Source organism: Paramisgurnus dabryanus, chromosome 16 (assembly GCF_030506205.2).
Source record: "Paramisgurnus dabryanus chromosome 16, PD_genome_1.1, whole genome shotgun sequence".
Lineage (NCBI taxonomy): Eukaryota > Metazoa > Chordata > Actinopteri > Cypriniformes > Cobitidae > Paramisgurnus > Paramisgurnus dabryanus.
This window is the reverse complement of record NC_133352.1, coordinates 3,615,689-3,641,557: the sequence shown is the minus strand read 5'-3', so window position 1 is coordinate 3,641,557 and position 25,869 is coordinate 3,615,689. Positions and strand designations below refer to the sequence as shown.

General features: G+C 37.5%; 1 protein-coding gene across 1 annotated transcript in view; it reads right to left on the bottom strand.

Annotated features, from left to right (window-relative positions):
* The window catches only part of commd5 (COMM domain containing 5), a 59,989-nt gene extending 42,686 nt beyond the window's left edge, over positions 1 to 17,303 (bottom strand). Inside the window, exons 1-2 of the mRNA XM_065253810.2 lie at positions 17,077 to 17,303; positions 16,706 to 16,860 (exon numbers count right to left, since the gene is read on the bottom strand). Coding sequence (XP_065109882.2) covers positions 16,706 to 16,860; positions 17,077 to 17,191 — 270 coding nt within the window. The 5' untranslated portion in view covers positions 17,192 to 17,303. The remainder of the gene's footprint in view (positions 1 to 16,705; positions 16,861 to 17,076) is intronic.
* Between the last annotated feature and the right edge of the window lie 8,566 nt (positions 17,304 to 25,869).

The window sequence follows — 25,869 nt, the reverse complement described above, 5'->3', positions numbered from 1 at the left end:
GTAGCTAGAAAAATGGAAAGAAACTACCAAACAAAGTTAGAGGTATGGCGTTCAGCATGGAAAGAGAGTGTTCAACACTACAGACAGGCTATTAAAACCGCCATATCTACCTATCTCAGTACGCTTATTAAAGAAAATCATAACAACCCTCATTTCCTCTTTAGCACAGTTGCAAAACTGACTAGAAACAAAGAACAAACAGAAACCAATAGTAAACTCCAACACAATAGTAACAACTTCATGAACTTCTTTACTAACAAAATTATGTTTATAAGGGAAAACATAGAAACTACGCAAGTAGCCACCACTCTACCCAATAGTACAGTTAACACTAGATTACCAAACGAACATCTTGAGTCATTTAAACCTACTACAATAGAAGAGCTCTCTAAATTAGTAATGTCATCTAAATCATCGTCCTGTATATTAGACCCCGTTCCCACAAAATTACTAAAAGAGGTATTTCATGTAGTGTCAGACACGGTACTAAATATCTTTAACTCATCACTAGAATTAGGATACGTTTCAACAGCTTTCAAACTAGCAGTTATTGGACCACTCATTAAAAAACCAAACCTTGACCAGGGAGATCTTAATAACTTTAGACCAATCTCAAATCTACCTTTTCTTTCTAAAATATTAGAAAAAGTAGTGGCAAGCCAGCTACGCACATTCATAGCAAATAATAACACATATGAAAAGTTCCAATCAGGATTCAGGCCCCACCATAGCACAGAGACAGCACTGCTTAGAGTTACAAATGACCTCCTATTAACATCCGATCGTGGTGAACTCTCAATCCTTATATTACTAGACCTTAGTGCAGCCTTTGACACAATAGATCACAGAATCTTACTCAATAGACTAGAAAACTATGTTGGCATCAGTGGTCAGTAGGGCTGTCACTTTTTATTCGATATTCGAATATGCATTCGAACATGACGTGAAATATCCGTATTCCAAGTATAAATAAACCATCCGGTTTTTTAAATGCCATATGTAACGCATTTTTTACAGTAACACCTTGTAATAGGAAGGAGGCTGAGAGTGAGACCGACGACGGCAACTGTGCGCAAGAGAGGGAATTAAATTGGACCAAAATGAACCTCATGTGCATGTCAAGATAGAATTATAGTTTGTATATAAAATGACATATTGTTTATAGTGTTAAATATTATAGCAGAATAAAAAGCTTGTGTTAATACGTTCGCATTATGAAATTAGCATGTATGAAGATAATTTCATCATTTTTACAACGCAATGTAAACTTTATATTAAACAACAACAGCATTTGTCTTGTAAACGGATTTGAAATGATCATGTGCTGACACAAGCGCGGGATATGTGTGCTTGTCAATGACGGGCATTAAATCCGCGGAATTCCGCGGAGTTTTCTGCCGAAATCTGCGGGCGCTAATTACGTTTGCGTCTGCCTATATACTCATGCTGCTATTTAAGTTGTCACGTTATTGTTTGTAACTGTTCTTCTGAATCGTTTTTTATATATATAAGTTTGTTATTCATAAGTTGATAACCTGCTGTTTCAAACATTAAGTAAAAAAGTAATCCAGACAACCCTGTTTATGACTGTCACTGTTAATAATTTTGTGATTGAATCTCCATTGCGGTGGGTTTTTGATGCGCGTGGGGGGGGCTAGATATTCGACGTTTAACGTCTCGTGACTCAAGAACGAGCCCCAATGTGAGTGCGCACACCCACGCGTAAAACGCGAGGCGCAAATGCGTCATTTTCAGAAAAACGCCTGGGACACGGTTTTTTGGTTTGACGCGGCGCGTTAAAAGTTGTCCGACCAATGAGATTTCCGCTTTGGTTCACGTGCCTGGCGCTGCTGACGTTCCAGTAAAACACGACTTGGTGGCGCTCAAGCACAAAATGGTCTTGCGGAGCACGTGGACCAGGTAAACACACAAAGAAGCATTGAGGCTGTGGAGGTTTATGAAGGTGTCGGAGTTCCTCACAACATCGACTGAATTTCGAAGGTAACGTGATATATGAACATAAGAATACATAGCTGTGTGGGCTATATCATAAGATTAGATTCAACTTTATTGTCATTACACAAGTACAAGGCAACGACATGCAGTTTAGGTCTAACCAGAAGTGCAAAAGCATTATAAAAAGTGCAGGATATCAGTATTTGTGTAGGTTCAGGATTATGTAATACGATGTAAAAACTTACTATGGGTGGTACTATGAACATAATACACAGAAATTTACAAATGGATATGTACATAATAAATTAAGCTATACAGAACAGTAGTGAAATTAATATGTAAGTAGTGCATGAATGAATTTGGATTGTAACTAGTCAGTTAAGAGTGCAATGGCATAAGTTATTGTGCAGTGAATAGTTATTCTAATATTCAGTACATAGTACAGGGGTGCAAACGATGCAATTCAAGTAGTCCAGCAGTGCAAAAGAACAGGGAGTATGAAATATACAGTCCAGTAGTGCAAATCTACATTATAACTGTGCAAGTAATAAAATGATTATTGGTGCATTACATTACAATATGTAATGCACTGACATTGAACATGATTAACTTCATACCATGCATGTTCCCTGTACACCGTGTGATATCACGTTTTGTTGTTTGCACCATAATACTTTGTGTGTAACTGGAACCTGTTGTACACAAACGTGGACAATTACACTGCTTCATGTTCAAAGAAAAATATTTGGTTATTACATTCATTGCTTATTTCTTAACCAAAAAAATAACTGGAAGAAATCTAAAATGCAAGCCAAACCAAAGGTCGGGTTTTAGGAGGTTAATTTGTGTTCTGTGTATAGGTAACCTAGTTTGTTTAGTCAGATAAAATACCATGAATCTAAATTACATTTGTAATCAAATATTGACCTCATGGATATCGTGGCATGGCCCTCAGTGTGAAAGATTGATTCTGATGAAAACTACATTTATCTTTACAGTGTTCACAGCAATATTTCTGCTAAAAATGATGTGAGCAAAAGTGAGGAGGCCCCAGCAAGCACGTCTTCAGGATCATCCAGCACCAGCCGTGACAAGGTCCAATCTAAACAAAAGAAAACAGTCCGAGACAAACCTCTGGAGAGGTACCTCTTATTAAAAGATGCTAAAGGGAAAAATTTTTAAAGCAGTGCACAGAAGAAAGAGGAGCACAGAAGGAGCGCTCTGCCAGTTTTTGGTCACACCTATAGATGTTTATTATATACCATTTTATTTAGTTTTTTTTTTTATGTTTATACATTCAAGAAATACAGTTGAACATGTACATTTCATACATATGTTTATTTGCACTACAGTTCACTTAGACTTCTATCATTGTGACTTTTTTTGCTCTACAGCTCTGCCAGTTCTTGTTCACACAAATTAATGTTTATTATATACCATTTTACTTATGTATTTTAAGTGATTATACATTTAAGAAATTCATTTGAAAATGTCTAATTTCTAAATGTTGATTTGCACTACCGTTCAGTTGCACTAAAGTCATTGTGACTTTTCTGGACCAACATTTTTTGACTCCTGTTTTATTTGATGTTACTGTCATGTCTCTGATTGTTATTGCAAACTGCAGTTCATTCACAAAAATAAATGTTTGATTAAAAAAACGAATTGAAAATAACGTGCCATTTTGACACTATGCATATATTTGTACATCAGTATTGTTGACCTCTTATTGTAATAACTACATACCTACTTCTTTAGCCAAATCAAAAAATACAATACATTTGGCAGGAAATGTGAGAAAATTGTTAACAAGAGAAAGTGCTTGTAAAAGATTAGTTAAAAATACACACATCGGATCACCCATTACCTTATATTTTGTGTACAAAGAATATATATATATTTATTTATATTATAAACACACCGTTTTCAAAATGGTAATTATAATGACTATAACTCCAATGCACAGTTTGCTTTTATCTGAAAAAATCATGGTTCACATGATCATACTGTCAAGTAGCTGATGGTGAGTTGAAGTAGTCTTTGTACAGTTGCTGCTGCTAGAAATCGAGCTGCTACTAGTAATATCCATGTTTTGTTAAAAGCAAGCATATGACTTGTTTTTGACTAGCGTGTGGTCTTCTTCTGTGTGACAAGTGAGTGTCAGAACAGAAGCATAAAGTTTCGCAGCGCCCCCTTGTGTACCGGCATATATCTGTTTTGTATTAAGCGCCATCTAATGTCCAGGGGGTGAATTTGCACCTCACTTGGCTCAGCGCCAGTAAAAATCGTTTGGGTGTGAAGGATCCTACCTTAGATCCTCACATGCAGAATGTTTTTATTATTGTGTTTTTTATCTTTAATCATTTATTTACATAATCATCATAATCATTTTATAATCATAAGTTTTTATCCATTTAATTATTGTATTTGATTATTTAATATTATTTTATCATTATCAATTTCATTATTATCATTTTTATTACTACATTATTGTTTATTAATTTATTTTATTCATTATTGTTTTTATTCATTATTCATTTATTCATTCATTATTATATTTCTATATTTTATTATATCATTCATTAATTCATTGTATTTCTATATTTTATATGTCTCTTTGTGGTTAAGTTTCATAGAGCTGTTCTGTCTGTGTGTAAACAAGATAGATAAAGAGAATGTTTATGGAAGCCCAAGGTCTAAGGGATGATGCAGCTGAGCAATTTTGGATATAACCGTGCATGCTGTATTCCTGGGTTAGACGAGGTTTGAACATTGAGGCATATGCAACTGAAACTATCTGTCCATCAATAAAACTCTGTTCTATTTTTATCATCTAAACCTCCGTCTCACGACTCTGTTTATGCTCTCCTCTAGCAACGATTGATCAGCCTTGTATCTGACAGATGCTTTAACAAAGTAAACTTATATTTTCTGATGTGATCTGGTGTCCGGGGCTGGATCGTTTTTTATTTTGTCTGTGGTGTGGAGACCAGATCTAACAGTTATGGCGTAGTCGGCAGGATAGAATAACATTTTTTAAACATTTTTGTTGTCTCTATCCGAACGAGGAGTCGGGATTTTCTCTCGCACATCCAGATGTAAATGTTTCCAGACCACTGGCTGCTGACTCCAAGCCGCGAGTGAAGACGGAGGGTTAACCTTGGCTGGTCCGGTGTCCTCTCTCCTGACTCATCCACTTAAGCAAAAGCAAGAGTGAGTGTGTTCTGTTCTGACATTTTGGAAAATTCAGTACGTACTGTGTTGGTAACTTGTCTACTGGTCAGATTATATTACTTTGATAATGGAGCAGTCAGAGACAGAGATCAAGCTAGATGATATAATTAAAAAGCTAGCTAAAACAACAGCTGAAAGAGAACTTTTAGATCAAACAAGAGGAAAAAGAAAAATTCAGTTGCTAAATATAACATCAAAGTACGTTGAGCGGTCTTTAGGTTCCCAAGACAAAGGTAAAAGTAAAGACATATTAAAGACGTATATAAAGAGTTAAAAAAAAAAAACATGTGTAAAATTCAAAAAATGATAACCCGAGAATCGAAGCGTATCCCTTGGATTTTTGTCACTTTGTCTAAATGTAGAAATTGAAAAGTGAAAATGTAAAATCAAGACAAACATAACAGAGATAAAAGAAGTTATGGAGGGAATGCTGAAGGGGTTATTAGATAGAGAGTCAAAAGTTAAAAGCTCAGTTTGAAAATAAACTAAAATCTAAAATGGCTTATGTTTAAGTTACAACTCTTTGTTAATCAAAAGGAAATTACGTCAGTTTTACCAGATTTTAAATGCATACGACACTGGTAGTGACATCAATGCATGCAACACTGGTAGTGACATCCAAACAACCAGTTTCAGATTTTGACACAGACAATGATGTTTGTAAAAGGGTAAATCATGTCCTTCGTGAGTTCAGATGAGAATTGTATTTTGGTTTTGCTACTTCTATACTGTGCTTGGCAATGAAGATCTGCCTTTGCAAATGCCAGTTAATATACGATGATATATATGATATATGCCGTTTAATTGTACAATGTTTAAGGAAGTTGCTTTTCGAAATTTGCCATGTATAAACATAACAGTTAAGGGACAGGATTATAAATTTGTGGTTGAATCTTCCAAATTAGAGTTAAGATTACAGCTGCTATCAACTGTCTGATAAAAGGACTATTTCATTAAGCTCCACAGGAGCGTACACAACCACAGAATATTTTTCAAAAATTTTAATGGGTAAAATAAAGGTAAAGTGTTTCAACTCTCATTTTGTTAACTAAATAAAATATGCTCAGTAAATTTATGTTCAGATACGAATGGTGTGTGTGAAAGACAGTGTGCTGTTTTTCATAGAGTTGAGGGCTCAAAGTAAGTGTATGAAGGTTAGAGTAAGTGGAGTAAGTTTATGATGGTCAAAGGAAGTAGGGAATGTTAAATCCAAGATCAGTTTTAACTGTTTGGAAGCTCTGAAAGAGATTTAATTTTCTTTATTGGTCAGAGATGGGTTCAGCATAGTTTCAGTCAATCTGTTATGAGCAGACAGGAAAAAGTTTGAAGAGGTTCTTGGTGAAACTTTGAGTAGTGAACATTTAACTGACGATAGAGCTAAAAGAGATGTTTGGATAAACCTTTAGGTTTGGTTTGATGTAGGAAGGTACAATAGTAGTACAATAGTAAGTAGTTTGAAATGAAATTGCAAGTTGTAAATGAAGGATAAATGAAAGTGTTAAAAATCACTGAACATTTGTGTGAGCGAAGGAGGGGGTTTGTGAGGCGCTGTATCTGTTCTTCCAGCAATTGCTGAAGTAAAAACAAAACAACGATAAGCTTTTCTCTTCTCTCTTTAAAGCTTTTTAGAGAGAGTGCTTATGTGCCTACTCTATTTTATATGTTATGAGTCCATATTTTAAATACATATTTTATCTTCTCATTGATAAAAAGCAGAGATAACAATCTTTCCATCTGATTTTCTTACAGAAGTTTCTCTAAAATCAGAAACGAAGCTTCATGTTACAGAAGCAACAGGAGAAAGTTTGAAATTTCTCAGAGAAACACAGTGTTATGGCCTAGGCAGCAGCTTTGCTGTGCGGTACGGAGCTGTGAATTCTGTGTGCGTCATGATGTTGGCCTATCGAGATAACTTGTGTTCTATTTTGATGTTTCTCTGTGTTAAAGTAAAATTTAAGTATAATTTAAACATTTAATCACCTGTCGAGAATAGGGGAAATGAGATGTGTGAGTGAGTGTCACGTGTCATTTATGTTGCTTAACCCTTTTCCGATAAGCATATTTTGGGCAGGGGTTCGTAACATAAATGGGGACTCATCCATGATGTTTAGATCTTCCTCTCATTTTTCAGTTAGTCCCACATGTAGTCACTGTTGCAGTGTAGTAGGTGACATTATTCAGCCATTACTTGGTTTGGATGTGTTAATTAATTTGAATTCAGATTTGCAATTCAGAATTAAAATGTAATATGGCAGTTATGGATCATGGAGACTCACAGTTGATTATAGAGAAGCAAAGCAAACCAATACATTGATAAGATAAGACCTCTTGTGTCTGACTCATCAACAAGTTTCAGCTTGATAAAACCGGAACACAAATGGTTAACAGTGTTTGATGTGACTAATGGATTTTGGTCTATACCAATTGTAAAAGAAATTTCATCATTATTTGCTTTTACAATTTAAGGTAAAAAAGATACCAGCAGTCTTTGTTAAAGACATTAAAGACATTTAAGATATCAAAGACATTTGAAAGATTTAGATTTAACATCAGACATCATTCAATATATTGATGATATTTTGATTTGTTCAGAAGACAAGGCTGAACATGAGAGAGACGTCAGGTTATTTGATTTCTTGTACAATAAAGATCACAAAACAAAACAGAAGTAATCTTTGACCCAAATTCAAAGTGTATCGCAGGGTAAAAGGCGAATAACACCTAGTCACTGTGAGGTTATAAAAAAAAAAAACATCTATTAACAACTATTCAAGAGCTGAGATCTCTTTCTTTTCTGGGTTTATGTAATTACAAATGTAATTAGATTGAAGGGTATGCAGAAAAATCACAACCCTTAAACAATTTGGTAATCCAAAGGCCCAAGACTCAGTTAACTGGACTCCTGAAGTTAAAATAGCTTTTGAGGGATTGAAAGAAGCCTTATGCGAAGCTCCTGCACTTGCATGATTAATCACAGAAAGTCTTTTACATTGTATGTAAACGAACAAAGGGGTAATATGACATCTGTTTTAATACAAGAAGATCGAAATTAGCCTGTACTGTATGGGTATTATTCACAACAACTCAACTTGACTTTGTTTTACAAAGCTGGGGCCTTGTTTACGAGCGATTCAGGCAGTGTATTTGGCCTTGCTTGGTCAAAAGATAACCATTTGATAAACATAATCTGTTTATGCTTTATTATCTTTTTAGAGAAAGCTGCTCGTATGACATTGAAGAAGGCACACCATCAAATCCAGCTAAACTACTTGGTCTGTCTGAAGCAATTCCAAACAGCCATGATTGTGACTGTGTAGATATTATACAAACATTAAGTGTTCTTAGACAATTTGTCACTTACAAATTCCAATTTGATTTACAATGATGTTTATCTTTTGTGGACAAAAAGGAAATGAAAGGCAAAATCACAAAAAACATGTGAATTGGCTAGTAACAGAAAACCTAACATTTATATTTAATATTTTGTTATGCCTGGGGAGCTGTGCATAAATCTCGAGCAGGTTGGCAGCAGAGAGGTTTCCTGAGATGTCCCGGGAACAGGTTGCGGTAAAAGCCCACCTGAAGGGAGATTCTAGTGATATTAAAGGGAATACCTTGCTGACCAGGCAGCTACGGTTGCCAGCCGCATGAACGGCATGAACTCTTACTGCTCAAATGTGTCATCTATGGTGACAAACTACTCACAGCTCACAGACATAGCTGAGAAGCTGATTTTCAAATTCACTGCTCCAGAAAGGAGAAATGAGAATGATTTGAAAATAGTTGCAAATTGGCGGATGACAATATTTGGAAATTTTAACACCGATTTGTAAATCCAGAAGTCTTTTCCTTATTTGGTCACACAGATATACAGTGTCGGACGCTTAGGCGTGTTTTTCAAATGTGTTTACATTTTAATGCAAATTGGTGGGCGAGGGGTTTTAGGAAACATGCTAAAGAAATTGTTTGCGGATGCGTAACTTCTCAAAAACACAATTTGGCACCCCCAAATTCTATCAGTTGTAAGCAGAACACCTCAGGGCTGTTTTGTGAATTTGTGAATTGCAGAGTGACTTTATAACCTTACCTAAATGCAAGGGTTATCAAGATATTACAATTATAACTGATAATTTTCTTGTTTGGTGTAAAGGTTTTTTTCACAAAGAAAGGCTTTGCCTTAATGGCTAATATGCTGGTTCGAGACATCATTCCAGATGAAATTAAACATTATTGATTCTGATCAGGGTAAATACTTTACTGGTCAGGTATTTCAGGAAGTCTGTAGGCTTTTGGGGATTCAATGGCATAGCTGCCATGAACTTCAGACCTTGCAGAAGTAAATTTACATTTAATATCAGATTCTCTTTTTACATATTGTATGGCTTTGACTGAAGCGGTACAAAAAAAAAGCAAAATCAGGTTCAGGATGCTGTAAAAATTATGTACAACATAATATTGTGCCAGGGCAAATAATTTATAAAAATAACAATACTCAGGTCTAAAACCAAAATAAGGCGATTCTTATTGCTAGGTACCCCTTCAGCAATAAAATAATAAAATTCACCAGTAAAACTCAGCAGTGAAGTTGCTAGGTAAAACTAGATGCAAATTAGCTTATACTCCCCAAATCTTAGACAGGCGAAATGCTGTGGGATGGAGGGTCATGAGAAGATCCCCGTTTTTTAGGACGGGGGGGACACCTCATGTTGAAGATATGGGGTGGGGGGCAAATGTTTAGCTTCTCCAGAACCAGCCTAGTCGTCTGAGGGTGTCTATAGTTTCTATGGGAGTCAAAGCTAGTTATTTACTAGCAATAGTCAAAACAAGATATTTCCTAGCAATAGTCAAAACAAGATATTTCCTAATAAATTTGTTTATACAAAGTTGTTTTTTGGCCATGGAGCTCTCTTGTTTTCCTCTCTTTTGTTTTTATGTTTTCGCAGAGATATATGTCGGCGGCCTTCAAGAAATTCGCTGAAAAATAAAGCCTTATGTTTACGAGTCTCATTGGCGCCAACCTCCAGCAGACAGCAGTTGGAACTCCGCTGTACTTCGAGATTCTGCCGGAAGGACAGACTGGCAAGACTTCGTGGATTCCAGTTGATTCCATGAACAGAGACATTCTGAGTTTCAAGAATCACAACTGACACAGTTGCAAGTGTTGTCTTCATGACATGACACAGAGTCAGAGATGTGATGTGTGTTTCACATCTGTTCAGAATGATTCATGGATTCACTCTAACTGTATGCACTCAGTATTTGTATTGCCATTAATTAACATATGTACAGGGTTTTGTGTTGAAATTTAAGACACTTGGCTGTTATACAAAATTTATCCAGATTAAAACTAGGCAAATGGGTCATTTTTAATTATGACACTGAAGTGTATGAGCCAAATTAACACAAACACAATGTTATTTGCTGTGTTGATTTCTTTTCTGATTCACAATTCAGAGTCATTATTTCATCCATGGAAATCACAGTAATCTTAATTCGGCAGTAACTCTAGCTCATACATACGCTAAGATGTCTAATATTTCCAATTGTTGGATATGACAATCTTTTCTTCAAAAGTCTACATCTGTATGTACGTATATTACCGCTATCTGATTTGATCTCCATCATTGAACAAAGTAACATGGGTAACATTTGTAAAATTCTAATTGATTTGATAATCGACACCTCTATTCCATCTTTGAACACTCTAAGTGGTTTACACAGTTGATGGTTTTGGTATGAAAGTTGCAACCTTACCAGACAATTTGTTTATCTCACTATGCCCTATTGCTGGGAAGAGATGCTGAAAATGGCGGAAGTTGTTAAAGTTGGAAATGGCCATAGCATAGGCATTTAGGGGTGGTAAAGAGTATATTTTCATGATTTTTTGGGGGGAATTCTAATTGTACCAAATCACAAGGCGAAGTTGGTGTCAACGTGTATGATTATTGAACTACTGATAATGTCAAATTCGTACAAATGTGTTTTTTTAAGGTTGTCGATTATTCATGGGAAAGCAGTCTGCTATTCAACAAGCAGTGTTTGCCACTACAAAAAGTTATCCCATCCAAGTAATTCCTGGTATTTACCTGTGTACAACAGTACTGAATCAAGCCATCTATTTGTTCTAAATGTAAATTTGAAGGGAATTCTTTCTGATATTGAAGGAAACGGGGTAAACATCACAAACTAGAAATGCGTTTCCAGTTTTCCAGATGTGACAAAGCTCTTCTGATAATGACAAATGAAACACTAATTACTCCTAATGGTACACACTTCGTTTCTGGTAACAAAGCTTATCCATTACTTCCTAAGGGTTGAGAGGTAACCTGTTATTTGTACCTTTATCAGCCATATGAGTAGTGTCAGAGGATTATGTGAAACAGCACTTAATCATGAGACATACTAAACATTTGATTTCTGATACTGAGAAATGGTCAGGAAGATTTATTCCATTTTGAGAAGTAACTGATTTACAAAACGAAGTACAAGCATTAAATGAAGCATTTGAAGATACAGCGAATGCCACTCTCATTTCTATTGCTAATATTTCGGACGAAGTAAATGCAATTAGAAAAGTTGTTTTGCAGAATCAAATGGCGCTTGACATGCTATGGGCTTCTCAAGGGGGGGCACATGTAAGGTAATTGCGGCCGAATGTCCGAATGTTGCCTATACATTCCAGACGGTTCTGGGAAAGTGGTTCATAATCTTGCTAAAGTTTTACACGAACAAGTAGCTAAACTAAATGAAGACCATGGTCTTTTCTCATCCGATTGGGATGCGTGGTTTACATCAATATGAGGACCACTTTGGAATCATCTGAAGGCACCTTTGGTAGTTGTAATTTCAGGAGTGTTTATCATCTTGCTCTTGTGCATTGCCATAAAAGTGTTGATTTGACTTATTAGACACTTGACTGTGACAGGCCCATCAAGGCCATTATCCAGTGTAAGACACACTCCCTCAACCGACGCTGGTATGCGGAATGACGGAAATGACCTGTTCTTTTAAGAATGTGTAGAAGGGAAAAGTATGGATAGGTACCATCCAAGCTTTTCAAAGATACATTTTGATAAAGATTATGAAAGTTTGCTTGCAATAATCATTTAATTTGGTCATATATGATTAAGAGGGGGGAGTGAAGGATCCTACCTTAGATCCTCACATGCAGAATGTTTTTATTATTGTGTTTTTTATCTTTAATCATTTATTTACATAATCATCATAATCATTTTATAATCATTAGTTTTTATCCATTTAATTATTGTATTTGATTATTTAATATTATTTTATCATTATCAATTTCATTATTATCATTTTTATTACTACATTATTGTTTATTAATTTATTTTATTCATTATTGTTTTTATTCATTATTCATTTATTCATTCATTATTATATTTCTATATTTTATTATATCATTCATTAATTCATTGTATTTCTATATTTTATATGTCTCTTTGTGGTTAAGTTTCATAGAGCTGTTCTGTCTGTGTGTAAACAAGATAGATAAAGAGAATGTTTATGGAAGCCCAAGGTCTAAGGGATGATGCAGCTGAGCAATTTTGGATATAACCGTGCATGCTGTATTCCTGGGTTAGACGAGGTTTGAACATTGAGGCATATGCAACTGAAACTATCTGTCCATCAATAAAACTCTGTTCTATTTTTATCATCTAAACCTCCGTCTCACGACTCTGTTTATGCTCTCCTCTAGCAACGATTGATCAGCCTTGTATCTGACAGATGCTTTAACAAAGTAAACTTATATTTTCTGATGTGATCTGGTGTCCGGGGCTGGATCATTTTTTATTTTGTCTGTGGTGTGGAGACCAGATCTAACAGGTGTGAAAGCAGAAAAACGTCACGTTAAACGCCGACGATAAACGCGCACGAAAAACGTCCCTGTGTGTCAAGACCTTTACACTGGCTACCAGTTAAATATCGCATACAATTTAAAATATTACTAATCACCAGAGGCGATTCTAGGGTCTATGGGGGCCCCAAGCAGAAAATTCCCTGTGTACAAGAAGTGTGCAATACTTCTATACAATATCCTTTGCCACTATTCTACAGTGCAATAGTTACTGCGAAAGATACATATAATCCTCATCATACCTAACATTATTAACATGTTTGGATGCATAAATGGCATAACATGTTTGGAAATAATGACAGCAGAGAAATATTTTCTACATTATACAATGATAGCAATGATTAATTACTTATTTTTACAAGAATATTTTTACAAGAATATTTTAAGAAACCAGTCATTTTATGACTGCTACTAAATAATCTCAGTCATAGTTACTGCTAACTGTTATGTAAGTTAGTGTCCCAGAGTTAAATATTAGTAAACTAAATATTAATTTCATATCTGAAAATACAGAACAGTATAACACATACATCTGTTGATTTTCTCAGCAACAATGCAATTCTACAGACTTGACAAAAGGTTTTTCTGAGATTTGTTTGATAATGTTTGAGACCTGACAGGGTGGGGATGTAATTTGTCTTACCTCCCTTAATGAAGTCATCATCTCTCCTTTCTGCTTCCCTTTCCCTGCTTTGCACAAAACATTTCTGATGTATATCTACAGAAGCCAATAATGATCGAGTCAAAATAAAATTAGCATTGTTATTTAGAAACTTCCTTTAGTCTCGTCATGTTTTCATAAGCTACCTCACTCGCGTGGCGTCTTTTGAATGCGGTTGTGCGCGAATGAACGCAAAGATGCGCGCGGACATGAATACGTGCGTGCACGCGTCATTGCGACTGCTTCGTCGCTTTTACAACCGTAAATTGGGTAACTACATTGCATATAGATCTGTTTTTGCCGCGATTGTCTTTGTAAAGGATTGCACTAGTTAACTGTTAAAATTTAAACTTGAGATTTACACCAGAAGATTTACACTTGGGCACGTGCCTGACTGGAGCTGGACCGTGCACATTAAACCACATGTGGGTACAGAGGGCTGCTCACTTTAGCGCCTTTTATATGCGGTTAAATTGTTTTAAATCACTTGAGTGTTATCATTTGCAAGCCTTTGAAACACGTGCAAATGATAAACTTTTCCTATTTAAATTTGCGTATTAATCTGGCAATCACATGCGAGCCAAACCGTGGGTTGTGATCCATACGGATCAACTGCGACATTACGACTGAATGATACATAGTCACCCATTCGCTACGTTCATTTTTAAAACTGGCAAGTTATCCACCTGGGTTGGATTTTGACTGGGCTAAGCCAATGTCAATCAACATTCCATCCAATCGGAATTTTGATATGCAGTCATGTTGTTCATCTGTGTAGCTAGCCATCCGAGAAACAAACTCGGGGGCCCTCTAGTGGCTCGGGGCTCCAAGCAGTTGCCTGCCTTGCCTGTTGACAAGGTGCGCCTCTGCTAATCACCTACAAAGCCTTTAATGGCCTAGCGCCCACGTATATTAAAGAACTACTATCAGAATACAATCCACCACGTAAACTGCGATCACAAAATTCTGGTTACTTAATTATCCCTAGAATATAAAAAGTGTCTAAAGGTGGTAGATCCTTTTCCTACTTAGCCCCTAAGCTCTGGAATGATTTACCAAATAATGTTTGAGTATCAGACACAGTCGAGCAATTTAAATCTAAACTTAAGACATTCTTCTTTAACAAAACATTAGCATAGAATGTCCAGTAAATGTACTTTTCCCGCAGTAGTTATTTTGTCTAGAAAAAAGCACTCACATACCTCATATGGGTAATATACTATTGTAGCAATAGTTAGCCTGGAACCGAGCTGACTTTAACCACTATAATGTATGACACTTGCATTACATGCGAACGGCCCCTACACTAATAGAATTCTGTTTTTGTCTCCCTGTCTCGTCCTCGACCCCAAGGCCAATGAGACAAACAGACACAGTTCCTGCTGCTGTGAAGGTCATCGCACCACTGATCTACTGGCTGTCCTTCAACGTGATGCCCAGCCGATGTGCGACCAACGACCACCGGCTGAACCAGTTTAATCCGCTTACCCGCTTCCTATCCCTACCGTGTCTATATATATAAATATATATAAATTTCTCCCAAGGGTTTTTGTCCTTCTAGGAGTTTTTCCCACCAGGTTTTCTCCTAGGGGTTTTTTTCGTTCCAGGGAGAGTCAGCCAACTTTGGCTTAACTTAGCACTGTACTGTATTATTCTACTTCTTATATTATCTATTGATTTTCTGTGTTCTCCTCTACATCTACTCCTGTAAAGCTGCTTTGCAACAATTAACAACTGTGAAAAGCGCTATATAAATAAAATTGAATTGAATTAATAATATACAGGTATTTTACTCCTGCTAAACAGGTATGTGAGTGAGAACGAGAGATCATATAGTCTTACTTTTAAAGGAACAGTATGTAGGATTGTGGTCATAACTGGTACTGCGATCACAAAACTTGTGGCTAAAACTGGTACTGCAATCTCACAACTGGTGGCCAATACACAACATGACAACATAAACATCAGTTGAGGGCTGCAACTCCACTTTTTAAATGACAATATCCTGGCCGGACCACTGTTTTGAGTGATATAAGTATTTGAAATGAAAATGATTTCTTAATGTCTAGTGACATATCAGAGCCATTTTATGATTAATTGATATAAATTTCTTACATACTGTTCCTTTAACGTTTAAATGCAGAACAATAGTATGCTGTTGGTGGTGCGTTAACTTGCAAGAATGCTGAGGAATGATCTTTTTTTACATGAACATCTGAACTTTTCAGAACTATAACGTACAGCCTGGTTGACTGAACGACAACCGGTTCTGTGCACCTGAAATGCTCCGATAATTCCCCAACGGCATTAACTGATGTGTATACATTGCTATCCAGAGTCTGTGTTGCAGAATTTGCAGTGCTATTTTCCAATTTAGATGCATTATCCATTGCTTCAGGCTCGGGTCACTTTCCCAGTTTCTATAATTTCTATATATTTTCCCACTTTGACATCTTAATTTTGCCGGTGAGACAGAGCTGGCTGCTTTCACTTGTGATTGGCTAAACGCAGGCTCATCATCAACATGCCGTCAACACAAACACGTGCAGTTGGCATGTGTTTAGTATCGTCATGATGGAATACATGCACACTTGTTTTTTTGCAGGTTTTTTTGTTGAATAATTAGCCTATAAAATGCACGTTTCACACCCGCCCAACTGATCTTAAACCTGCCCAAATTTTGCACACCTGCCAAGCCAATTTTTACCCGCACAATCAAATTCAAAATCCGCCCAATCTGGCAACACTGCTTACAGCCAATTTCAAAGCGCAATGGTTATTTCTCAAATTAAGTACATTTCATGACACCTACAGTACAGTAAATGTTGTACTGTCTTATGTTATGTTTTCAGTTGTGGAAGGAGTGTGTTATAAATCTATATTATCATGGTTGTGATTAGACCAGAAAGGACCATATTTAAGCAAATAAATTAAATGAACCAAATGTAGAGCCATCGGTTAAAGGAATGAAGGCAAACCTCTTGTCTTATTGAAGGCAAACACAGAGCTTCTTTCATCACGGCATATAATCCAGCCACAACATGGTTAAAGGTCTCCTCTGAGATTAAACCACTCTCTGCAATCAGCCTCATAGACTCACTGCAGTCCTGACCATCAACAGCATTCACCACAGCTGTGTGAGAGAGCAGAACATTTCACAAAACAAGACAATATAAGCACATGATGGGGCTGGGTGTTGTTACAGTTGCAACACACTGTGCACAATAAAGACTATAGATCACTGACATCCAGTTGCAACGATGGAGGCATGGGTGTGCAGAACATCCAATGCTGAAAACAGAGAGTACTACTACTTACGGATACAAACGAGATTAATAAATAAGCTTACCTACGAGTATTTGTTTGAAAGTGTCTCTGTCTAGATCCTTTAGGTGTTTGGAGAGCAGCTCCACATCTGCAGGCACTGCACCTCCAAATAAACTCACAGGACCAGATGACATCATTACCTCCTAATACAAACTTTACAACACAGATTAATACAATCTGCGTTTTTTGATATACAGGAGCACCCGTGAACCGTCAGCAGCACTTCCGTGTCATGTGACTGTTGTGCGTAGTGACGATGGGTGATTTCGGCCATAGACATTATATACGTAGACACCTCGTAGACTGAGCCATAGATATCATATAGAAGACTAGATGCCCTATTGGCCGCTGGGGACTGAGAAATACGGCGGCCATCTTAAACCGGTCGTTCTCCTAGTTTCGTTGCATGGCAGCAGATAAGATGTCAGAGCACTGTGGAGCATTTTCCTGTTCTAATCGGCCGACGATCGCAAATAGAGCCCGGAGGATTATTTTCACAAGTACTTTTTAACATCGCGGTACTATTGGTTGTATTTTGTGAATAGAATATTAACAGAAAATTGAGAAAGAGCCAGCTTTTTGATTTTACTGTACTGAAATCGTAGCCAGCTAACGTTCGCTAGGCTATGTTTACTGCACCAGCCGCTGTTCACCCTGCAAGGAGAGTGGGGTAAAGTAAAGTAATAATTACAAGAGTTTCTCTGTTGTGAGTATTGTGTAAAGCGCTATATAAATGTGTATTATTATTATTATTATTATTATTATAAGGTGCTGTGAGCTGCGTGATCCGCCGAGCTTTAAAAAGCTAAGATGTCAACAGGGACAGAGGATGTTTTCCTTCGTAGGGAGGACATTGAGGAGACTCGGTTTGGAATCGACAACTATCAGTCTGACTCGTTGTCACTGGTTGTGTCTGTGTTTTTAAAGATAAGGCTCCACCATGTTGCCAAACTCACATCTCTTGAACTACAGAAAGGGAGCACGGGAAAGAAGCTCTGGAAAACAGTCCTCTTTCAGGGGTGTGTGTGTGTGTGTGTGTATGTGTGCGTGCGTGCGTGCGCGCGCGTGTGTGGGGGGGTTTATAAATCATTTTAAATTGTTTCTTCACCATATTAAAAAGTCTTATTTTATTGCAACTATCTGTTTCTGCATCTTTGTCATATTTATAGTGTGTGAATTATAAAATATCTTATGTCCTACACCACATATTTTTGAAGAGTACAAGAGTATGTGGCAAAATCTAGTGGCAGTTGTTGGTAAAACCATTAAAATTGTGACCCAAACATAATTTTTTTGTGATTTGGATCACAACTACTTGAGACATATTGCTTCATGTTAACATTATTTATTGTGTGAAACATTAACTTTTATGCAATTTTATTTATAAATTAATATGTTACTGCATAATTTGATATATTAAAATAAAGGTAAACGGCTATAAAAATATTTATATTTAATATTTTTACGTTCTAACTCATTTGTGAAAAACCCTAAATTGTCTTCTTTAAAACAAGACCAAGATTAGGTTTCTAGCCCAAAGAATCCCAGAGAAATATTAATTTAAAGATGTACATCACATTGTCACCCCCACTCAAACAGGATTTGCGGCACATAAGGGGTTAAAATACGCCGAACCATGTGTCCTATATCATAGCTCCATGAATGACCTTTGCAGCAAAAAAACCCGCGTGAAAATCTGTTCGGTATTCACTGAGATATGATTAATTAAATGCGCTGATAGCTCAATCCACCAGTCATACAGATTACACTGAGTGGAGCGGGTGACCGATCTAAGATGGCGGCCCCATATCTCACCGCGCCAGTAGGCAGTAGCGGTCGATAGGGCGTCTACCTATATGATGTCTATGGACTGAGCTGCCTGTTGGAGCTGACGTATCGGGCGGCCGCCATCTTTGATGGGTCTCCAGTGCGCTCCCTTGCATTCATTTCTAATGAGGAATAATCATAACTCCCATAATTCTTACCGGATTTTCACACGGTTTGAGTTGTTATAAGCGGCAGAGATTAAGTTATGATACAGGACGCTGCCACACATTGAAAAATACTGCTTTCATCCTAAAATACTTTGTATTATGCTCTTTAAGTATGGCATATCTGTATTTTATCAGTGTTTATTTTGGAAAACTTATATTCCAAAGCATATTATCATAATTTTTACTCCACTACATTTCATAATTTCAATTTTTTGGTTTATATTTAATATTTAAGTACATTAAACATCTACTTTTTTACTTTTACTTAAGTAAAAAGTACTTTAGTACAAAATTTTTATGTAATTTTTACGTATTTGGGTATTGTAATTAGATTATTAAATTAATTTTAATATGAATGAATTGAGAATGAATTGGCTGTGAGAATTTTCATACCTAAATGGCGGTCGCGCTACTGAAGCGCCATCTAGTGGCTGTTTCCAAAAACAAATCAGAGTTTCCCCTCTTGTTCTTCTATACTCTTTGCTACAGAGCTTTGACGACTCTGTCACAACAAAACCCTCCCGTTTTATAGACTGTTTCAGCAGTAACAACATAAACAAGCAGCTGTCGCGGTCCGCACGTAACTTCCGGTAAACTCCGCTAAGAATAAATAACAACAAAGTTCTTTAAACGTAGTTTATTTATATAACAAGCAAAAAAACAACACATAGATTACATAGGAAACCAAAACATTTGTTATTTTCGACGAGGCATTCGTTCAAGAGATCAGTTTAGTAACTTGTCAGACCATAAAAAAAACGAAACCGGAAGTAAGGTTCGGATCCAGACGTGTATCACGTGCATCCGATGAAACCGTCTATAGCAACTTCCCATTGCCTCCTCATGCCTGTATCACTGGGAACCCTTCAAATGTGAAGAAAAAACAGCGAGAGATCATGAGAGAGAGTACCAGTTCCTGCTGAACATTGACATAATATGAAATAACATAAAATAGAATTACATAATAAAGCAAGAAAAAACTACCTCAAATGTGTATCTATTTAATGATTGGATTCCACAACTGATAACAACAATTCAATTCAATTCAATTTTATTTATATAGCGCTTTTCACAATTGTTAATTGTTGCAAAGCAGCTTTACATGAGTAGATGTAGAGGAGAACATTGAAAATCAATACATAGTATAAGAAGTAGAATATAGCGGCTAAGGATAAAAAACCGTGTAAGCGAGCATATTAATAATGTAACGTATACAGTAAAGTGCTAAGTTAAGCCAAAGCTGGCTGACTCTCCCTGGGACTAAAAAACCCCCTAGGAGAAAACCCGGTGGGAAAAACTCCTAGAAGGACAAAAAACCCTAGGGAGAAATTAATATTAATATTTATAATATATAGACACGGTAGGGATAGGAAGCGTGTAAGCGGATTAAACTGGTTCAGCCGGTGGCCGTTGGTCGCGCATCGGTTGGGCGTCACGTTGAAGGACAGCCAGTAGATCAGTGGTGCGATGACCTTCACAGCAACAGGAACTGGGTCTGTTTGTCTCATTGTCCTCAGGGTCGAGGACGAGATAGGGAGACAAAAACAGAATTCTATTAGCGTAGGGGCTGTTCGCATGTAATGCAAGTGTCATACATTATAGTGGTTTAATTCAGCTCGGTTCCAGACAGGCTAACTATTGCGGCAAGAGTAAATTACCCATATGAGGTATGTGAGTGCTTTGTTCTAGACAAAATAACTACTGCGGGAAAAGTACATTTACTGGACAGTCTATGTGAATGCTTTGTTAAAGAAGAATGTCTTAAGTTTAGATTTAAATTGTTCGACTGTGTCTGATACTCGAACATTATTTGGTAAATCATTCCAGAGCTTAGGGGCTAAGTACCACCTTTAGACACTTTTGATATTCTAGGGATAATTAAGTAACCCGAATTTTGTGATCGCAGTTTACGTGGTGGATTGTATTCTGATAGTAGTTCTTTAATATACGAGGGCGCTAGGCCATTTAAGGCTTTGTAGGTGATTAGTAATATTTTAAATTGTATGCGATATTTAACTGGTAGCCAGTGTAAAGATGCCAGAATTGGACTAATGTGGTCATACTTTTTAGATCGAGTAAGCACTCTTGCGGCGGCGTTTTGAACCAGCTGTAGCTTGTTTACCTGATTTGCATGGCATCCCCCGAGTAACGAGTCTATTCTAGAGGTCATAAAAGCATGGATAAGCTTTTCTGCATCGGATGCAGACAGCATATGGCGTATTTTTGAGATATTTCTAAGATGGAAGAATGCTGTGCGGCAGACGTTGGAGATATGACTATCGAAAGATAGATTGCTGTCAAACATTACGCCTAAATTCTTAACCGTGGAAGATGGCACCACCGTGCAGCCATCTATGGGCAACTTGTAATCTGACATATTATGTTTGGAGCGATTTGGTTCAATAATAAGTATCTCTGTCTTATTGGAGTTTAGCATAAGAAAGTTATGTGCCATCCAGTCCCTAATATCACTAATGCAGTCTGTTAGCTTAGCAAACTGGTGGGTTTCGCTAGGATGTGACGAGATGTAAAGCTGGGTATCATCCGCATAGCAGTGAAAACTTATGTTATGTTTCCTGATAATGTCTCCTAGAGGTAACATATATAACGAGAATAGGATAGGGCCTAGATCTGATCCCTGAGGTACGCCGTATTTAACAGGGGAGTGATAGGACTCTTCCTCATTTACATAAACAAAGTGATATCGATTGGTTAGATACGATCTAAACCAGGCTAACGCCTGACCACTGATGCCAACATAGTTTTCTAGTCTATTGAGTAGGATTCTGTGATCTATTGTGTCAAAGGCTGCACTAAGGTCTAGTAATATAAGGATTGAGATTTCACCACGATCGGATGTTAATAGGAGGTCATTTGTAACTCTAAGCAGCACTGTTTCTGTGCTATGGTGGGGCCTGAATCCTGATTGGAACTTTTCATATGTATTATTATTCGCTATGAATGTGCGTAGCTGGCTTGCCACTACTTTTTCTAATATTTTAGAAAGAAAAGGTAGATTTGAGATTGGTCTAAAGTTATTAAGATCTCCCTCGTCAAGGTTTGGTTTTTTAATGAGCGGTCTAATAACTGCTAGTTTGAAAGCTGTTGGAACGTATCCTAATTCTAGCGATGAGTTAAAGATATTTAGTACCGTGTCGGACACTACATGAAATACCTCTTTTAGTAATTTTGTGGGAATGGGGTCTAATATACAGGACGATGATTTAGATGACGTTACTAATTTAGAGAGCTCTTCTATTGTAGTAGGTTTAAATGACTCAAGATGTTCGTATGATAATCTAGTAGTCAATGTACTATTGGGTAGAGTGGTGGCTGCTTGCGTAGTTTCTATGTTTTCCCTAATAGAAATAATTTTGTTAGTAAAGAAGTTCATGAAGTCGTTACTATTGTGTTGGAATTTACTATTGGTTTCTGTTTGTTCTTTGTTTCTAGTCAGTTTCGCAACTGTGCTAAAGAGGAAACGAGGGTTGTTATGATTTTCTTTAATAAGCATACTGAGATAGGTAGATCTGGCGGTTTTAATAGCCTGTCTGTAGTGTTGAACACTCTCTTTCCATGCTGAACGCCATACCTCTAACTTTGTGTTTCGGTAGTTTCTTTCCATTTTTCTAGCTACTTTTTTAAGGGCTGCAGTATGATGGTCATACCATGGAGCTGGCGTTTTTTCTTTGATTCTCTTTTTTCGTATGGGAGCAACGGCATCCATCGTGCTAGAGCAAACGTTGTTCAGGTTTTCTATTATCATATCCAGATCTTCACGGTTATCTGCTACATGTTTCATTTGAGACAGGTCTGGAAGAGTGCTAATAAAGCTTTCTTTAGTGGTGGAAATTATTGTTCTGGCTAATCTGTAGCATGTTGTAGACTGAACGGTCCTATCTAGAAGTATTGTGTATGACACAAGGCAATGGTCTGAAACGGCATCGCTCTGGGGTGATATTTCGTTGTCATTAATATTGAGTCCGAGTGACAGAATTAAGTCTAATGTGTGCTTACGAGTATGCGTGGGTCCAGACATGTTTTGTTTAATACCGAGAGAATTTAGAACATCCATAAACGCACGTCCTAATGCATCTTTTGAGTTATCCACATGGATGTTAAAATCACCAACGATAAGAGCTTTGTCTACAGTGACTGTAAGCTCAGATAGGAAGTCTGCTATTTCTTTAAGAAAATCTGTGTGGTGGCCCGGAGGCCTATATATGGTAGCTAAAATGAACGAAAGCTGTTTGTTGTTACGATCAGCTATTTCCATGTTTAACAGTATTATTTCAAACAAATAAAATTTTAGTTCTGATTTATGGTTTACTTTGAACATTTTGTTATATATTGTAGCTACACCACCCCCTCTCCCTTTTAGACGAGGAACGTGTTTATAATAATAGTCTTGTGGGGTGGATTCGTTTAAACTGATGTAATCGTCTGCTTTAAGCCAGGTCTCTGTTAAACAGAGTGCATCTAAGTTTTGCTCAGTAATTATTTCATTGATAATAGGTTCTTTATTGGTAAGCGATCTAATGTTAAGAAGGCCGAATTTTAACATTTGAGTTTCATCTTTTAATGTATTGTGTTCTAATTTTATGTTAATAAGATTTGTACGAGACGAGGTAAATGGTGCTCTGTATTTATTTGTTCGAGGAATAGACACAGTCGAGATGTGTTGGTACTCTGGTAAAAAAGGCTCTATGTGCTGGGATATATGTGATCTTGACATGTCAAGGCAGCTAACAGACTGATGGGTAAGCCGATCTGTCTGTTTCCTGACCTGGGCCCTGGATAGTCAGACAATATCAAAAGTAAGACTATTGGTCAGATTTCTAGAGAGTATAGCACTACCTTCCGGAGACGGATGGAGGCCATCTCTCTTTAGCAGGTCAGGTCTTCCCCGGAAATCCTTCCAATTGTCTATAAACCCTACGTTATGCTGAGGGCACCACTTTGACATCCAGCCATGAAGAGACACTAATCTACTGTAAGTTTCATCCCCCCGGTAGGCGGGGAGGGGACCAGAGCAAATTACATTGTCTGACATTGTTTTTGCAATTTCACACACCTCTTTAATAGTATCTTTGGTGATCTCCGACTGGCGGAGTCTGGTGTCATTCGTGCCGGCGTGAATAACAATCTTAGAAAACTTACGTTTAGCATTAGCCAGCACTTTTAATTTGGATCTAATGTCAGACGCTCTGGCTCCCGGTATAAAATCGACTATGGTGGCTGGTGCCTCAATGTCAACGTTCCTGAGTATAGAATCTCCAATAACCAAGGTACTTTTAACAGACGTCTCAGCCGGTGTATTGCTGAGTGGAGAAAATCTGTTTGATATTAAAACAGGAGCGTGATTTGGGTGCCGAATGTGACTATGCCGCCTGACAGTCACCCAGTTAGTCAGCCGCCTTGACTCTGAAGTCAGAACCGAGCCATGTGTATTACGCTTAACACTAGGCGCACCCGAAACAGTGTTTGTAACATTAACATTAGCGGTCTTACTGTCCTCAACTAGCGTTCGGATGCGCGCTTCTAGTTCAGCAACCTTCTCCGTCAGCCTTACTACTTCAATACACTTAGCACATGTAAACCCCTCTATGCTGACGGAAGAAGCTAAACTGTACATGTGGCAAGTAGTGCAGGTTACAATGACAAGCGGAGTCTTACCATTTTCATGCTGGGCGATGGCGTCTCCGTTCGCCTGAACGCGGTCCGTGAAGCTGCATCGAGACGGGTGCTGGCTCCCAGTACGCCTCGGCCGCCTACGAGCGTCTGAGGTCAGGGTGATGTGAGGCACGCTGACTCTGCGAAGGCTGGGCAGCACCTCCTTCACAGCTTCCCGATCTGGTGTGGACAGATCAGAAAAGCATACCTCGGATGAATCCGCCATTAGATCGCCAACGAAGGCAGGTTTAAGTAAACAGACAGTAAGAAATGCTAGCGGGCTATATGCTAACACTGGGTGTTACTAGTGATAAAATCGTTTCGCTTAGTAATACAATTCAGTAATCGTCAAGGTAAAGTATTCCTAAGATAAACTAATAAGTTATATTATATAAATAGGAATAAGATAGTGAAAAAATAGGATTTAGCTGATAAGCTCAACGGAGCTTCGGGCTTGCGACTCCTCTCTTCGTCTCTCTCTCAGCGTCTCTCTCTGATCAACATACATACAAGACAATACAGCGTTTTGTGTAAGTGTAGCAAGTGAACAAAATGTTAATTTAAGAAACTTACTATTGCGCTTCTGATTTGGCTTCGCTGTGAATGAACTGAGAATGAATTGGCTGTGAGAATTTTCATTCCAAAATGGTGGCCGCGCTACTGAAGCGCCACCTAGTGACTGTTCACCAAAAACGAATGAGAGTTTCCCCTCTTGTACTTCTATACTCTTTGGATCAATGCACACTCTAACGGCTAATATTGCCCACAACCCATTGCGTGCGGGAGGGAGGAGCTTAACCACACTGACCCTCTTGCTTATTTGTAGTAATACTGTGGCTGTAGAAATGTTTACTTTATTAGTCCAGCGAAAGAAACATGGTTCCTACACTTTTACTGTAGTAAAAGCATGGTTCATTTTCATCTGGGTATTTTTGAGTTATATGTAAGTATAAAATACGTTAAACAATAGTTATACTATAAACTTTTTAATATTTGGACTTTAAAATAAGTAGCTTTGCACATGAACGTCAGAACCAGCCGCCTCACAAACGACCTGCGTTTGGTTCTAATGACACTCTGCTTCACTCCTCAACTTGGTAGAACACATTGTAAAATGTATTGTGAAAAAAAAACGATGAGAAATAAAG